The sequence below is a fragment of the Hippoglossus hippoglossus genome, chromosome 22 (genome assembly GCF_009819705.1).
Source record: "Hippoglossus hippoglossus isolate fHipHip1 chromosome 22, fHipHip1.pri, whole genome shotgun sequence".
NCBI classification, from domain to species: Eukaryota; Metazoa; Chordata; class Actinopteri; order Pleuronectiformes; family Pleuronectidae; genus Hippoglossus; species Hippoglossus hippoglossus.
Window position 1 is genome coordinate 12,100,235 of NC_047172.1, and position 17,794 is coordinate 12,118,028.

Consider the following 17,794-nt stretch of genomic DNA (forward strand, 5'->3'; position numbering starts at 1 on the left):
CGGTCAAGCAATAACCCATTACAGTTTGGAGCAGATTCATTTAAGGGGGGGATTTCACTTTCTTCAACTTTTTTGTTGATCCCTCAAGAAATAATGCAGGGATCTTAATGACAAACAGGCCCACTGAGAGGACTGATGTCTTTGAGTTTGTGCAATTTGGTGCGGCTTGATTGAATTTAAGGAGACTGTTGGACCTATGTGCTCCACTGAGTCTCCATTCTAGTTTGTTTTTCAACTTAGAAGATAATAAGAAATTTGATATATGCACCATAAAGAATGAAAATTGCATCTCCTGCTCCGAAAATATGACTGCACACAGACTTTTTTGAATCTAAACCATAAACTATTTGTGCCAAACTTCTGCAAAGCTTGAATTCATTACATTTTGCTATTTTTCTGTTGTCCGTGTCTTTTTCATCTTTCATTTTAATGAAGCTTCACCTGAAAGATGTAGATTTTGACTTTGAAGTGTCGAGACGTGAGATGAAAGTGATGTGTCTGTTTAAGATGAAGCCCCAGTTGCTTTTCCCCTCTGAGTGAACTTGGCCTGACTCTGCCTGACTTCATCTGTATTCAATATGTTTACAGTATCTCCTCAAAGTCAATGAGATCAAAATCAAGAAGGGGGTGGACCTGCTGCAGAACCTCATCAAGTACTTCCACGCGCAGTGCAAGTAAGACATACAAATGTGATTCCCATCTTAAGAAAAATATATTTTTATTCTATTTAAATTATCAAGATAAAACATGATGTGCTTCTCGTTCAGTTTCTTCCAGGATGGTCTTAAAGCTGTGGACAACCTGAAGCCTTCCATTGAGAAACTGGCCACAGATCTGCACACAGTGAGGACCTCAGCAACCCTAATGTCTTAACTTTCGCATTTTCTTTTCCTCTCTGATTTACACATGTATATTTTCTTTCTCTCCTGTTTTGTTTTCCTTCACATCAGATAAAGCAGGTGCAGGATGAGGAGAGGAAGCAGCTCACTCAGTTGCGAGACGTCCTCAAGTCGGCGCTACAGGTGGAGCAGAAAGAGGTAACACACACACACAAATCTACGCACACACAAACACACAGTGCTGAAGGTCCTCTTTGACCTTTCAAAGCCAGTCCAATATCCTAGTTAGATTTATTACTATAAAAAGGGATTTTCTAAAATGAAATTATTTATAATGTCGATAATCCTGAACTTTGTTATTAACCAACTTCTTTCAGTGATGACTGGGAGCATTACAAACAGTTCAGGCCACTAACTGATCACACACTGAACCCTAATGAGTGTAAATGTGTGGGATATGAAGTGCAGCATATAGAAGCACTGTATAAATGAGAATGACTTGTAGTGTTTAGACCCTTGGAGCTAAGACTAGAAAAGTCATATAAATGCATTCTATTGCAGTCTACCCTGTTGTTTGATGAATTTTTATTTAATTAATTATTATGAATTATTAAATATGCTGCTAATTGCTGCAGCAGCTCCTGGTCTCATCTGAAAATTGTTTTCTTCTCTCTTCCACTGCCTCCATCTTTTGTGAAACAAGTCTAGGAGAGTAAGTGGACTTCATGTAAAAACCTGGTCGTTTACATCCTGTTCCTCATCCTCATGTCGGTGTTGTTGCAGTTACAGGACTAGATGATATCTGTTATTTTACCCTAGATGATCATTTATGTTCCTGTTTCAGTGCTTTTGTTGCCTTTTAGTTCTGCTGTTGAGTTTGAATGACGTGTCGGTGAGAAATGTTTGAACTCAAGCAGCAGTCCTGCTCCTTTGGTTGTGTTTGTGTGTTTGTGTGTGTGTGAGAGTGTGTGTGCGCTTGCACCAACAAACTCATTAATGTCCTGCCAATGCTGGCCTTCAGAATCAGTCCTCTTTGTTTCCCGACAGGAAATGACATCACTCACACAAAATTCCTGACCTGTGTTTGGTCCTTTTTTGTCGTAGCGGTTGTTACATTGCAGTCTAACCTGTATATTCACAAGATGAATAAACATGTAAATTAGTTTAGTTAAGGTTTTATATCCTTTCAGATTTACTAATGAGTCTAAAAATGCTAATGGGAGCTTTGTGTCGCCTGTTCAGAGGCATTAAAGCGCTTCCTATCTTCTCCTCTACCTCTTGTACAAAACCATTCAGGCTCACAGCAGCACTCTCTTTCCTATTGTTGATCATTCTCGCCTCGAAATCCTCAGAGGAGCCGGAGAAGCAGAGCGTTAATCAGCCATTTAACACTTCACCGGCTCCCACACGTTTGCATGTGGATTTGCGAATCCTGCATGCAGCAACTGCTTTTTGTGTCATTTTTTAATTTGTGTAACAGCTCTAATTTGTATTATCTGGGTGTGTGTGTTTCTCCCAGGATTCACAGGTGCGGCAGAGCACCACCTACAGCCTGCACCAGCCACAGGGTAACAAGGAGCACGGCACCGAGCGCAGTGGGTACCTATACAAGAAAAGTGACGGGTGAGTATTTTAAAGTCACGTACAAAGATCAGACGTCAGATTCTATAGTAACGAGCTTTAAATGTGTTATGAGCACATTAAGATAAAGATTCTTCATAACAGGAGGGAAAGGTTTTGATTAAATTAGGCTGCAACTAATGATGATTTTAACAAAACAAGAATGTCTATTTTGTTTTCAATGTATCAATTGAGCTCTATATTATTTATTTATTTATCCGAACCAGTGACAGCCAGTGGCCTGAGGCATTATGTTTTTCGGGTTGTCAGTCCATCCGTACATCCAATTGTTGTGAGAACAATATCTCAAGAAGACCTTGAGAGAATGTCTTCAAATTTGGTTCAAACGCTCAGTTGGACTCAAGGATGAACTGACTAGATGTTGGTAGTCAATTATTTTTGCCTTTTGGATGCGATATCTCAGGAACACTTGTCTCCTCTGTGAATTTTGTAGTTTGCTATGCCATTGTATATATGAAATACTGATTGCTGTGTGTATTGGTGTTGCAGGTTGAGGAAAGTCTGGCAGAAGAGAAAGTGCACGGCGAAGAACGGATACCTCACCATCTCACACGGCACGGTGAGCAAACATTAACACCTCTTTCTCTCTCGTCTCTGAAAACACAGCTGAAGACAGGACAAGTTCGATGTGGTTGCTCTGAGTAAAACACATGAACAGACCTCCACTTGTGCTTCACTTCCACTTTGGGCACCTGAGTTTCAGTGTCCTGGCTGCAGGCCTTCTCTCCCCTCGCTGGCTTGAATACATAAACAGCAGAGCAGCGGCGATCACAGGCCGAGTTCACCAGTTAACATTCTTCTCACATCGCTGCCTCAGCCGAGTCTCACTTAACTCAAGTTGTTCCCATATAAAGATTGAACTTGCCCACAATAGTTCATCTCACACAAGCACCTTATCAAGTGTTTCATTTGGCTCCAGCAGCCATCAGATACGGTTAAACACACCACCCTCACTCATTTATGTTGTTGTTTTTCCTCCACCCTCCCTTCTCCCCGGCAGGCTAATCGGCCGCCGGCTAAACTCAACCTGCTCACCTGCCAGGTGAAACACAATCCTGACGAGAAGAGGAGCTTTGACCTCATATCACGTAAGTTCATCCCACTTTTTATTACTTACGTTATCTTCCAATTTTGTTGGTGTGAACGCAAGAGAGAGAGAGCAGGGAAGACATGCAGCACAGGGCCTGGTGGGAACCGAACCCCCGGCCGCTGCAGGAGGCCTCAAATCTCCGTACCGCCCAATAGCTCACCTGGTTGAGCAGGTGCCACATAGATCTCCTTTCCCCTTATCTTTTCTCCAATCTGAGGTTCTAACTACAAATGCTTCACTCAGTAGAGAGCAGATGAGATAATTTTAACAATAAGTTAACAAATCCGGTTGGACTGTGAGGTGTGGCTAATGACCCCTTTTTAAAGTAATTAAGAAGAGGAGATGACAATGATTATCGAGAGGGGAAACTATGAAACAAGAGCTTAAAGAGTTTTTTGTTTTCTGTTTAGCACTTCACCCTCAGCCCGACCTGACAGTGGGATATTTAAATGCTCTCTGGAGGGGAATCGCTCAACGCTTTGACTTCATCTCTTCTCCTCCATGATTATTGCTCTACCTCCCTTTCCTTTAATTCACTTCTCTCCTCATTTATTTTTATTTTTTCTTTTAGACGACAGAACGTATCACTTTCAGGCTGAGGACGACCAGGACTGTCAGATGTAAGTGCCTGTTCCTTCCTTGTGTGTGTGTGTGTGTGTGTGTGTGTGTGCGTGTGCGTGTGTGTGCGCGTGTGCGTGTGTGCGCATGTGCGTGTGTTCATGTGTTCAGACTTGTGCCTAAGTGTATCCTGTTTACCACCTCAACCACTTTTTCCACACACTTCCTACCGCACACCGGTTCAGCCGCTCGGCCTTGTGTTTACCCAGCACCTCCTGCACATTAACTGCCTTTTACTCCATTCTCACAATTTAAACTTTCTGCTTCAGCTGCTCCCAGCCCCTCCCCTCACCCTTCTTTTCATCCTCCTCTTTCATTATGGTCATCTCTATCTGACTCACTTCTCCTGTACGCCCCTCTCCATCTCGTCTCGTTCTCTTCCCTCCACCAGCTGGATCTCGGTGCTGCAGAACAGTAAGGAGGAGGCGCTGAATCAGGCCTTTAAAGGGGACCAGCATGTCGGTGAGAACAACATTGTGCAGGAGCTGACCAAGGCGATCCTCGGAGAAGTGAAGAGGATGACGGGAAATGACCTTTGCTGCGACTGTGGAGCCCCCAGTGAGTGGCAAAGATAGGGAAACCACTAAAACACGAACAGAATCAAAACTAATTTAATGATCTTTAACTAATTCTAAATAAATAATGCAGCCAAAAGTTAGATTGATGTTCCAACTTCCAGGCAACATTTAGTTACCATCTTAGACAGGTACTTGCTGTTGTGTAGAAGTCTGCCACCATCACTCAACCAAAGAAGTGTGAAGTGTGATTGATTCCTAACTTTTTAGATTCATTATCATCCCCACCTGACGCACAGTGTCATTCTCAGATTGTAAATAGATGTTATTTATTGGGAAACACCTAAAAAATGTACAGTACACTGTGCCCTCAGATGGTCAGTATTCAGCAGCACCAACACAAGATATATAGCATGAACCCTTTTATATCTGTTGTATATGTTGAACTGTGGAAAATTATATATTGCTCCCACTGCAACTATGTGCTATGAAAGTTGACCTTCTGGTCGTCCCAACATCCTGAATTTGTAAAGCCAGTGATATGTGCACTGTAATGGATGAAGTGAAGCAAATATACAGAAATGATTTGGTGCCTGGAAAGTAGGAACCATTCTACAAATTAATGTTATGCACTTAGAAAAGTGTTAGCAGTGGTTTATATTTATAGTTATCAGCTAAATCATGTAAAAACCACTGGTATGTTTGTCCTAAGTCCCTGATTTAGAAAAGCGGAAATTCTTGCAGACCGGATCTGTTAGGACTCAAATCTTTCTCCCAATAATGTTTCCCAAATGTATATATGTATATTCTTAAACCTAATGTATACAACATACATATATACTCAGATATGTGAAGTGTATCTAGGCCAGGCTTAGTCACAGTTTGGCTCTGTCACTTTCCTCAGACGTTTTTGTGCCATGAGATAGTGAAATGTCCTTGAGGCAGATATCAAATTTCCAGAGCCCACAGCTTCCCACAAGGACACATCGAAGTTAACTCATGTGCTGCAGAAATTACTTTTTTACCTCAGTGAATTTTGCCCGAGGAAAGTGTGTCACTCATGTGTTACTTACTTTGTATTCTCTCCTCTCTCTGTGTGTCAGACCCGACGTGGCTGTCCACCAACCTGGGTATTCTCACCTGTATTGAATGTTCGGGGATCCACAGGGAGCTGGGCGTCCACTACTCCAGGATCCAGTCGCTCACTCTGGATGTACTCAGCACCTCGGAGCTCTTGGTAAAGCACTTTTCTGGCATCCGTCTCTGATCTTCCTCATGTCCCCTGTTCTCATCAGTGATTGATTCATTCGATTGTATTGATTTTCTGTATAAATCTGTCGGAGACTTTTCAGGCAGGATTGAAATAAGTAAGGAAAGGAACTGAGGGTGAGTTTAGAACAGGGAAAGAGGGGACACTTGGAGAAGGACGGTAAAAAAAGCATCCTCCTTGGCCTCCTCCTCCTCCTCCTCCTCCTCCTCCACTCTGAGAACTCTGGAAGTCTCCTCACCCAGAATAGCTGAGATTTTGTTTGGCTTTTCTAATCACCGTTTGGTGCAGAGATTTACCGCCTGTGGGACGACCGGTATTAAACGCTTCCAGTCTTGATTGCGTGGTGTTAAAATGTTTTGTTGACCATAATCAGATTGGTGTTGTGCAATTTTAATGTTTGTGTGTGTGTGTGTGTGCGCTCCACAGCTGGCCAAGAATGTGGGGAACGCAGGCTTTAATGAAATCATGGAGGCTTGTTTAAGTGCTGAAAATGTGGTGAAACCCAACCCAGCCAGTGACATGTAAGTCACCCCTACAACTCTTCTCCTACACACTCATCCCTCACTTCTCCTGCCTCCTTCACTCGTCTCACATTACACTCTTCCACAGCCAGTCCACAACTGGCGATACCTTAATGATCCGGTGCCACGTCTTTTTAAACTGCATGATCAGCATTAGATCAGCACACAGTTCAACCAACTTGTTTATATCAGTGATGACATGTTAATGATCAATTATATGACACAATACGCCTTCAGGGAAAAGGCCTTTTCAGGGTTAAACACAGTAATTATGAATCGTTAGTGTATTTATCCATCATTATGCTTTTATGCATCATATTTTAGGTTTAATCCTTTTTTATTAGCAGATTTATCACATGATTCCACTGTTCACATCCTGTGCACGGCTGCTCAAATCACATCCATGTGTCACATCTCTGACAAAGGTTTGCAGACATAACAGAGAAGAACAGTGGTTGTGTTTGTTTTCTGAACCTGTCTGACACGTTACTTTAACAGGACAGCTGATTTTATTTTTATTTTTTTAAATAAAGGATAGTGAATGTTACAGAATTCAAAATGTTATATATATATTGCAGAAAAACGTGGTTCAAAAAAAGTAACTTAGGTTCACAGAATCTAATTGGACAAAGGGGCTAAAACTCGCTGCTAGAATTCAAACTGTAGCTTCATTGTTCCTTCATCAAAATATCAACCATAAGAACCATGTAGCTATGTAGCACATAGTTTAATGCAGATTTATATATTCTACTTTTGTGTTTTCCCTTAAAATGTATTAAAACTGATAAAGCATGGCAAACAAAAATCTAATTCTTGGCTTTGGATTGGCACTTTCCCTACATTACTGCTCAATCACACAAACACGTGTGAAACAGTCTCACCTGCTACCTGTAACTCAACACCTCTCCCTCCTTACATCCTCCACCAGGCAGGCGAGGAAAGACTTCATCACAGCCAAATACACAGAGAAACGTTTCGCCAGGAAGAAGTGTCCTGAAGCGACGTCGCGGCTCCACACGCTGTGCGACGCCGTGAAGGCCCGAGACATTTTCTCCCTCATCCAGGTGTACGCCGAGGGAGTCGACCTCATGGAGCCTATACCTCTGGCCAACGGACACGTGAGTACACTTTACTTCTTAGTCATAATAATCTGTTGCGTCGTTATTGCTCATTGATGATTCTTAATAAATACCTCGTACTCCTAGCGGTTTTATTCAAATGTTGTTGTTTTTTCAGGAACAAGGGGAGACGGCCCTTCATCTCGCAGTGAGACTGGTGGATCGAACATCTCTTCACATTGTAGACTTCCTCACTCAGAACAGGTAAAGTGAAAAAACAGCAACCGTGCATTCATGCATCACCTCAGTTATTTTTTACTGGCAGAATGAAATGTGCTCGAACGAGTTTTGACAGTTAATCTGACTGTGCAGAAAACACTGGAGAGACCACAATGAAAACACTCTCTATTTGTCCAATTGGAGAAATGATTCATCTTAAAACTTAAAACTTTAGAGCTATTTTCTGATTTATACTCGATGCAAACCTTCATAGAAATAATATACACATATTTTACATTCTGGTCAAAGCTCGGTTTGTTTGTCTTTTATTGGATGACGTTATATATCCAGTGCATCTTAGAGGCTGTACAGAATAAACCAAGGCTTTATTTTATGCCTCCAGTGTTTGTATTTAAACTTTTCCTCTCTGTGTTTGTGTCCCCCGACAGTTTGAATCTGGATAAGCAGACAGCCAAAGGCAGCACGGCGCTACACTACTGCTGTCTGACCGACAACAGCGAGTGTCTGAAACTGCTGCTGCGGGGGAAGGCCTCCATAGAGAGCGGTGAGGAAACCGGGATGAACCATGATTCATCACTGTGCAACTCTTTCCTTCTCTTTCTTTCTTTTTCTCACCCTTGGACTTTATTGCACTATATATTCAGTTTCTTATAGCTGTTTGCTGTTTTCAAAGTAATAATTTAACTGGCCACTAAAGATGGATGTTCCATTTATAGACTTAAGAAGTAGCTAAATAGCTGTTTAAACTTTTTTTAAATTTTATTCATGAATACATGTAGAATTATATGATTCAGTTCGTATTATTCCTGCAATCATTGATCGATTAATTGATAGGTGAATGAGCAGAAATTTAAGGTGCCTATTTCAATAGGAAATTTATTATTTAAGCTTTTTTCACATTATTTTGGTGCAAACTTTTTATGGTTTTTAGCAAAGTTACAGTTTATTCTCTCTCAAAGTTAGTTTATTCTCTCACAAATTCTTCTCTCATACAGCTCTTTCCAACTCCTACACATTTAGTTCCCAGAGATTTGAGCTTTGCCAAAAGTCCATGGCAACTTTTTCTCACGACATCAATTTATCTGCTCCGCTCTGACGCCAGCAACACAAGCACATAATAGATACACAGAGACTGAGCGCAGAGAGAAACCAGGGAGCTGCTCGGTGTGGGAAACAATCTAATTACACATTTCTCATGCCACTGTGGAAAGAGAGGAAAGAAAATGGGCTGTGTCTTTGTGCTCGTGTGGCATGTGGATACAGTGATTATATGTTTCTGTTGTTTTCTCTTGCAGCTAATGAAGCCGGGGAGACGCCGCTGGATATCGCTCGCAGGCTCAAACACCTACAGTGTGAGGAACTGGTGAGCTCACTGTGTTTAGACTCAGGCTTATATCTGCAAACACATCACTTCCTGAAATCACGTCGGTCATCTGTGTTTATATGTGCATGGATTTTTTTTTTTGTCTGTGTAGTTGAACCAAGCACTGGCAGGGAAATTCAACGTCCATGTCCACGTTGAGTATGAGTGGTGTCTGCAGCACGAAGACTTGGATGAGAGTGATGAAGATCTGGATGAGAAGGTAAGAGATCTCTAGGGAGTATTTATGAAGAAAACTGCTGTACAAGGAGTTGAGTTAATAAGAATGAAAAAAGAAAATGATTTGCAGCTTATAGAGGAAAGTTGAGACCTAAAATAAATATGCATCATATCTGGTGACTCCTTTTGTTTAATTTTTCAGTAAAATTGGATCAAATGTGATTTGGAACATCTCAGTTTGGGAGTAAGGATTGTCTGAATTTGAAAGTTGTTATAGGAAATAGGCTGGGTTTTTTTGTGTGGTTTGATTGTACCTCAGCATATTTTGCAGCCAATCATTTTATGACCAGCACAATTATGAAAGAATGACCTGCTTTTAAATTTTGGTTTGAGAAATTAGCAAATTTACTTGTGTAATAACGATATGTTGAATTTGTGTTTTTAATCATACCTCATAATAAGAACACTAGCAGGCCGCTCGGAGAGTATACTGTACATACCTCCGAGGTTAACGCCTTATTTTAACCTGTTAAAGAAAGTGAAAAGAAATTCTTGGTTCTTCTCTGAAATTGAAAAGGTTCTTCGTCAAGTCATGACGCACCCCCTCCATAGAATTTTAAGGAAATATATTCTACAGATTCTGTGTAATCCTGCTAAAAATCAAACAAAGGCAGATGAAATATCTTTGGCAAAGGACAAAATGTATCAAGATTCAAAAGTGGGTAAATCAAAAACATCATGCCTTAAAATCCGAGAGGAAAAGACCAAAGATGGCAGAACCACAAATCTGATGAACCACGTCTGACCTGTTCGGTCTCAAATTGTGCAATCACAAATCTCACATGTGTACACTGTATATTTGACCTTTGACCCACACTGACCCTCTGATGTCCTTGCAGCCCAGTCCTCATCGCAGAGACGAGCGACCGGTCAGCTGTTACACCCCGAGCAGTAACTCCACCCTGGGCCCCGGAGGCCGCGACGCCCTCTCCAAGGACAAACAGCGCGGCTACATGCCCAGCCTGGTGAACAACGAAACCTACGGCACCATCCTCAACAACAACCAGAGTCAGAACGCCACCACCTCCGCTCCGCCCTTGCCCCCGAGAAACCTGGGTAAGGGTCAGACACAGCAGCACCAGAGATAGAAGAGTGGAAGGCCAATGTAGATTGTAGATTTAATGAAATCTTAAATCTGAGAAACTGGGTCTGACGTCTTTGCCCTGTGGAAGTGAACTAAAATCTGCCTCAGAGGAACATCCTCCTTTACCTCTACAGTATCTGTGAAGTCTCCTTTCCCCTTGTGCTGCTGGTTGCCATGGCCTTTATGTAAATGACTCTGCGGATGTGAGTGACATTTTGACCTGTTCTAACGCCACAGATGTCTCTGGGTACAGAGGCAGAGAAAAGATGGACAGGCCGCCTGCCCAGAGAGTTTCTGACCTCTTCACCAGGAAGAGTTGGTCTCATCCAGTCAAATGATCTCAGGTCTAAAGGGCAGGATTTATTTTCATGTTGGACAGAAGCAGTTTGTGACACCGAGCTGAACTTCATGAAAACACAGTTGTTTTAAAAAGGTGTGATAGTGTTTGAAGAAAAAACAATCTGGAACCTTTTCTCATAAAATTTTGTGTGTATGTGCTTAGGGAAAGGGGAAGTTATTTCTTTCGGCAAAACGACTTGTGACAAGTCCACCGCATTCGATCTTTAATAACATTAGTGGTCGCCTGGAGTGCGGCCAAGAGAGCGGAGGAGAAACAACCAGCTGCTCACCTCACCAGCCTTGACATTCTGCACATTCCCTCTCCCCATTTAATGTCCTTCTCGATTACACTCAAATAGAAACGGCTTTTAAAGTGGACGGCTGGACGCTGGTTCGGGCAATGTGAGGCACTCTCTCTCTCTTCCCTATTAATAATCTCTCTCTCTCTCTTAGTCCAGTTATCCGGTCTGGGTGGGATCATTCAGTCGTCAGCGTCCGGCAGCTGGAAGCCCGGTCCTTTAGACCTGGTGGGGCGACAAAGGTCGTCCTCAGACCCCCCCAACATGCATCCTCCTGTCCCGCCTCTGAGACTCACCTCGACTGGAGGTATGGAGAGACCTCCACCCATTGTTCCCTCTCAAACTTAACCAGTTTCTAAGTAAAAGCAATCATGGATTCAAAGTTGATCCTCTCATAAATGCCTCTGTAAAGAAGATGTAAATATTCCAGTTTTTAATGGGCTCTGCTAAACATTCAAATCTTGGAGACATATGCACATATGTCATTTCTCTGCAGGTGCTGGGTTTGTTTATTATTTATTTACACAGGTTGAATTCAAACAAATGACACACTAACAATCATTCAAATCTAATATGTGCACACAAACAGAAATATTTGTAGCGTACCTTTGTTTCTCAATTGAATCTGTTCATTTATTTATTCTAAGATCATTTTAACAATTTGATAATGATTTATAATAACATAATTACTCAGCAACCCTTTAAAGGGTAATTGTATCAAATATGATTGGATGATGATGATTTACACTCACTGAGCATATTATTAGGAACATCATGCTCATACTGGACAGGGCCGGTTTTAAATCAGTGTCAAGTTGTTGAAGTTCAAGTTGTCCTCTTTTTTTCGAGAGCCTGTTTTTGTGAAAATCCCTGTAGGTCTGCGGGTTTAGGAACTGCATCACGGTCAAAATCAATGAGATCACATTTTTTACATGTATGATTTTAAATATTGAACTGCTGCCACATGACCGACTGGTTGTATAGTTGCATGAATAGGCAGTTGTACAGGTGTTGCTAATAAGGTGCTAAGTGATGTAATGATTGATTCTTTATTGGCAATTTTGCAAGTATATTTTATGTGAATGATAATAAGTATAATAATATTAATAATGATGATGATGATATGAACCAGATGAAAATAACTCTGGTGTGTGACTATGTGTTCTAGTTCTGGGTCCTCCTCCTTTGAACTTACAGTCCAAATCAGGCCAGGGGCCCCCGGGGTCCAGAGCGGCACCACCCAAATCTCCTGCTGGGTAAGAAAATAAAACTGCATGTGTGTCTGCAGCCGTAAGAAAAATATCACCGTGTACAAAAAGAGTTGAGCGGTGACTCCACAGCTTCATTATCTTACACCAGAGGACAATAGATTCATATATTTCAGTACACACACACACACACACACACACACACACACACACACACACACACACACACACACACACACACACACACACACACAGGGAAATCATGTATTTCCTCAGGGTTGTGTATCTTGCTGTTGTGAACTCTTGTCTCGCAATGTGCTGTTTTGTTTCCTCAAGAGGAATGAGCTCACACGGCTGCTGTTTAGCTACTTCATTAGCTCTGAGGCTAAACTCCGTGTCGAGCCAGAGGAGCAATAACTCTCCTCCCCAGTCGCCCCTTTTTTTTCCTTTTTTATCTCCCCACAGGGCTGATAGTGCTTCAATAAATCTGCTGCGGCGTCTCCGAGAGCTGGACACTTTACTGTGTCTTTATGTGACCGCTACTTTAATAATGGGGACACGTGTTTTTTTTTTTTACATTCTTTGTATTTTTCAGCAACGATAAAAGCTTCAACAGAGGACCTCTAAATCGAACCCAGTCCATCGAGAGACCAGGTGAGAGATGAGCATAAGAGAGGGAAAAAATCACCTCAGGTCAAATCTGCGTCTGTTCAGTGTCTCCGTAAAGTTCACACATGTTGTTTCACAATCTGTCAAATCCTGTTTCTTCTGTGGAAATTGTGGAAAGTTCAGTTGTTGCCTGCGTGATATAATTTCCTCTTCCTGTTCCAGCTAAGGAAGTGCCAGGATGCCCCCAGAACTCCATAGGTCAGTCCCTGCCGCCAGCCCCCATGCCGAGGAAGGCCTACCCAGTGAGTGCCTCATGCTTCCCCTCATTATCGTCCAGATACTGCAGCGTGTAAAGTGCTTATTCATTGGTACTGTTTCACTGAATCATCGGCTGCTGATTTAACGAGTCGTGCTTCATGCCGTTGCTGGGGTTGTGCGGTTTCCTCCTGTGTAGGGTCCACCTATTGTCTCAGTGTTTCCAGTGTCGACTTAAGCAGTAAATATCCTTCCTGTACTCTCACTCTGTTCTCATGCAAAGATTCATTCAGTTTCTGGAGGGAAGCTGGTTGTGTAAATCTGTTTTTAAGATTTTTAAGGTGGAAATTAAGAAAAAGTAACTGATTGCATTTATTTTCATTTTGTCAGGATTATAGCAGGTTTTCCTTTTTGTCTTCATTTGGTGACTTTTTCTCAGTTGCATGACACGACATTCTCTGGAAAGGCTGTTCACAAGGAAATATTTTTTTTTTCTGCCACCCCCATAGTAAAATGTCCGGAAAATACACAAGCGGGTCGATGACGTTTCGTGCAACGTACACGAAACTGAAAAAAAACTCAAAAATGTATACATATATGAAAAAGAGGTGTGATTCATATAGAAGATGCTTGAATGTTCCGGAAATGTTCCTGTTGTTGTGAGCGCATCTGTTCCAGTTACTTTAGTTAGAGAAGACAAAACAAAGTTTGGTCATTCAACCTTAAAAAGGCACACGTTTGTCCGAGAGGAATTTACAAACTATACAACATCCAGCACCCCGCAGACAATATACAGCAAAGACACTTTTCTCAGTGGAACTTGTCCCTAAATCCCAATAATACAAGTTAAACATCTTAAATATGGTGAAAAAGAGACAGAAACAAAAGTCAAAGTGAGACAGAATCAACCACGATTGTGTTGCTGCATGTGTTGTGGACAGTTGTCAACATTTTCTTCTCACACTTATTAAAAGCTTTGATTTGTTTCACAGAAGCAGAGGCCGAAGCGAGTGAAGGCCATCTACAACTGTGCGGCCGACAACCCGGACGAGCTGACGTTCTCCGAGGGCGAGGTGATCGTGGTGGATGGAGAGGAGGACCAGGAGTGGTGGGTCAGTATCACGCTGTAGACTCACACTACTGGTTTCTTTTACATGAGATTACATGAGTGTCTCTTTTCCCACTGTGGTCCTGTTTTTACCAGCGCTAAGCAACCACGGTGGCTCACAGCAAAAAAAAAGTCGTGACCTTGTTCTGGCCCTTATCCCGCACCGCCTCCTCCTCGTCCTCCTTCTCTTTTCCCGCCTGCTGTTGCTTCCTCTGTGGAGCCCTTGTGTGAACACCGACCAGCTGTGGCTTGTTTTCCTCGGAGCCACCTCGGCAGATATGACCGTATTTAGTCAATCTCTTTCTCTGTGGCCCTGTACAGACCCCGTGTCCCCCGAGGTCCCGTCCTCCACGCTTCCTCTCTGCGTTATCACCCCTTCTGTGTTTCTCGTACTGAAATGAAGGCACCGTACAAATAGGAGATGAAGTCACTGTGGCGCTTAATTGGATTATTATGTTACTTTGAGTATCAACGTAAAAAGACAGAAGGGTGTTTTGTTGTATGTTAAACAAGAGTGCAGCTCGGGCAGCATTTTTCTGTCCAAACTCTTTCTAAGCCCAAGAGAAAAGTAGCCAAACCCGACCTGAACCTGACAGGATTCCAGTTTTTATCTCTGAACCCGAGCTCGACAAAGTAAACTTAATCTGCACTGAGTTTGTGTCACTCTGTTCCTGACACACATGGATATTGCTTGTTTTCCCTGATTTAAACCAAACCAAACCAAACCTGAATATCACTTCAACATTTCGTCCTCCACACTCCAGTGAAGACGCCTGGTTGATAACATGACTTTTATCTCTTGTGCGTTGTCAGTTGTATCCAGACCAGCCTGGATCAACACTTCATAAAACCATTGCTTGTTATTCTGTATTTTGTTCTTCAGAGCAGAAACATGTCCTAGCTTTTTTTTCCAGGTGTAGAAGACGTTTAAAAAGCCTTAATGGACATAAATAAGTACTCTCTTCCCTTAAGGTAATATCGTACAGTAAATTCATTTAAAATATATTACTGAGATAGTGGTTGTGATTTAGACCCTCATAGTTTTAGATGGTGTTTAGTAGAGATGGATGTTGACACTGATTTCTCAATTCAAATTTAATTCAATTTAGATTCAGTTCTAATTTGTTTTATTTTGATCTGGTTATTGCAATTTGACCTAAATCAGGTTGCAAAAATACAATTAGACTTCATCATAAAAACTTCAATTGCTTTAAATGATATTTGAAATAAAATAATTATTTTGATCTTACGACATAAATGTGTTAAACCTTTTTGACTGAAATAACCTTTTCAGCGTGTTATGTTAAGTCATTTAAAAACCATGTAGACATTTATTTCATTACCTCTGACTCTACCATTTTAATCTTAACTCCATACACAACATTTAGAATCATTATGGAATCATTCAACAAAAAATTTAAATGAACAGTTTTTTGTTTTAGCTAGTCCCAGTGTTTTGTTGTGTTTTAGTGATGTATATGTGCTTAAGGTAACATATACATCACTACAGAGTAGTAAAATGTTTTGGTGTCCTGGTGAAATAAGACTTTCCCAAAAAAGTGAATACCACCCTTAAAATCCAGGATTTTGGTTTGTATCTGCCCTCTGACCTTTCACCTCTGTCTTCCTTCTTCTAGCTGGGCCACATCGAAGGTGATCCAATGAGAAGAGGAGCCTTCCCGGTCACGTTTGTGCACTTCATCGCTGACTGAAAGATCACACTGGGTCTCAGGAAGTGTCCCAGGACGCAGCGTCCCACCTCCACCCGCTGCCTGTGTCTGTCGACACCCACCAACCCACCATCATCCCAGTGTTTGTTTGTCGACATCATCGGCATCATCATCATCAGCATCATCGGCGTGCTTGAGGAAGCGTTGCTGATCCATTACCTTAGCTGCAAATTTGTGTGGCCGTCATTTCAGCGGTAGCACACACACACGGGCCAGCAAGTGTCAGTGTCGTGGATTTTAATGCTTGCTGTTAATGTTTCTGAGACAGACTCTTAAAATTCAAAAAAAACTCTTTATGATTGTAGTGAACGGCCTCTCGCAATAAATGCACTTTCTTGTCTTTATCCCTGCTACAACATAAGACGACGTGACATGATGAAGGTTGTGTACAGAGTTCTTTTCTCCCGTTTTTCTGCAAATGTACCAGTGAAGACTCCAGCAATGTATCTTAACTTTAACTAACGACTGTAAGAGTGAACGTAGACGACATGCTTACATTCCACCTCCGTGCATGTGTGATTTTATAAAAGCCCACCTGCTTCTAGGTGTAGTAGCCCTCCTGTGTGGAGGTTTCTCTAATGGTGCTAAGTTAAACCCCAGAATATGCTCGAAGCTGCACCCAGGGGGCGCTATCCTCCCTGTCCCTGTTTTCATAGAGAGACATTAAAGTGCTGCATGTAAAGAAAAGCCTTCACCTCAGCTGCTCTGGGAGAAGATGCTTTCTCCCCCCCACGTGTGTGTAGAGTGAGAGAGCTGCACATGAATTCTACGTCACACGTCTTCCTCCCTCTTTTCTGCCTGAGCTATTTTAGGAAAATATCCAACAGCAACACTTCTTCCTGCCGAGCTTCTTTGGGTCAAATGATGACAGTGACTGGAGCCGCAGCAACAGCCAGTAATTACCTTCATGTCCAGTCTGACACCTCAGGCTGTCTTCACCTGACATCTGCCTTATTAGAGAAAGAGGGAGTGTGTGTGTCGGCTGCACAGAATAAACTGAAGATGACAGTATTCAAGAATATTGAAGAAAGAGGAAATTAAAGAAGAAAAATCGAGGGAATGTGGTGAAAAGCAGAAGTTGGCTGTGACTTCTGTTGCTTCCTCTTGTCTTTTAGCGCACTAACGCTCCAACATGCTGATTTTTTAATTTTTATTTTGACGCTCTCTACAACCACACACAGAGAAGAATGTCCTTCCCACATCTTAAGCTTCTCATACTTGTACATAACCGGGGTTCTATAATGTAGAAAGATTAGTTGATCTATAGTGTTATTAAATAAATATAAAACACACAATGTAATTAACTTTGGTTGCAGAGCAACTTTCTTTCTGTTCATAATGTTGATATCGAGCCTTCCATGGATTTGTGAATGACAAGAAGAGAAGCGTGTGAATCACTGAGCTGATTCACTCGCTCTCTTCATCGTGTTTAATATGAACTCACTGGAAACAGGAAGATTTAATAACCTATTCATGTAAATATGTTTGGTTTGGTTTTGTTGATATTTAAATGTAAAGAGCAGAGTTAGCGTGGGCAGTGAATGTCTTTTTAATGCACTGTGGTGATGAGCAGTTACAGATGTGACCTCAGCTGGACCTGTGTGTGTGTGCGCGCACTCAGAACACAAACACACTCACTGCTGGGAAAATACCCTCATCAGTTCATTCTCATTAACTGTCTGTGGATCACTGCGTCGACTCTTAACTCTGTTGTGGAAGAAAATGGGAAAATGAAACTGGAATAATAAAATATGAAATAATACGATGATT

General features: G+C 41.8%; 1 protein-coding gene across 3 annotated transcripts in view; it reads left to right on the plus strand.

Annotated features, from left to right (window-relative positions):
* Window positions 1-17,792, plus strand: part of asap2a (ArfGAP with SH3 domain, ankyrin repeat and PH domain 2a) — a 54,421-nt gene extending 36,629 nt beyond the window's left edge. Inside the window, exons 7-29 of one of the 3 annotated variants that reach the window (XM_034576017.1) lie at window positions 589-674; window positions 768-843; window positions 951-1,037; window positions 1,543-1,551; window positions 2,359-2,462; window positions 2,970-3,039; window positions 3,481-3,568; window positions 4,142-4,190; window positions 4,580-4,746; window positions 5,807-5,940; window positions 6,400-6,494; window positions 7,423-7,612; window positions 7,731-7,816; window positions 8,221-8,336; window positions 9,088-9,155; window positions 9,268-9,375; window positions 10,232-10,448; window positions 11,269-11,421; window positions 12,283-12,370; window positions 12,918-12,976; window positions 13,154-13,233; window positions 14,179-14,298; window positions 15,932-17,792. In XM_034576017.1, coding sequence (XP_034431908.1) covers window positions 589-674; window positions 768-843; window positions 951-1,037; window positions 1,543-1,551; window positions 2,359-2,462; window positions 2,970-3,039; window positions 3,481-3,568; window positions 4,142-4,190; window positions 4,580-4,746; window positions 5,807-5,940; window positions 6,400-6,494; window positions 7,423-7,612; window positions 7,731-7,816; window positions 8,221-8,336; window positions 9,088-9,155; window positions 9,268-9,375; window positions 10,232-10,448; window positions 11,269-11,421; window positions 12,283-12,370; window positions 12,918-12,976; window positions 13,154-13,233; window positions 14,179-14,298; window positions 15,932-16,006 — 2,325 coding nt within the window. In that variant the 3' untranslated portion in view covers window positions 16,007-17,792. Of the gene's footprint in view, window positions 1-588; window positions 675-767; window positions 844-950; window positions 1,038-1,542; window positions 1,552-2,358; window positions 2,463-2,969; window positions 3,040-3,480; window positions 3,569-4,141; window positions 4,191-4,579; window positions 4,747-5,806; window positions 5,941-6,399; window positions 6,495-7,422; window positions 7,613-7,730; window positions 7,817-8,220; window positions 8,337-9,087; window positions 9,156-9,267; window positions 9,376-10,231; window positions 10,449-11,268; window positions 11,483-11,513; window positions 11,662-12,282; window positions 12,371-12,917; window positions 12,977-13,153; window positions 13,234-14,178; window positions 14,299-15,931 lie in introns of those variants that run through there. The other 2 variants (XM_034576019.1, XM_034576020.1) reach the window with 2 other exon arrangements.
* Window positions 17,793-17,794: the final 2 nt, after the last annotated feature.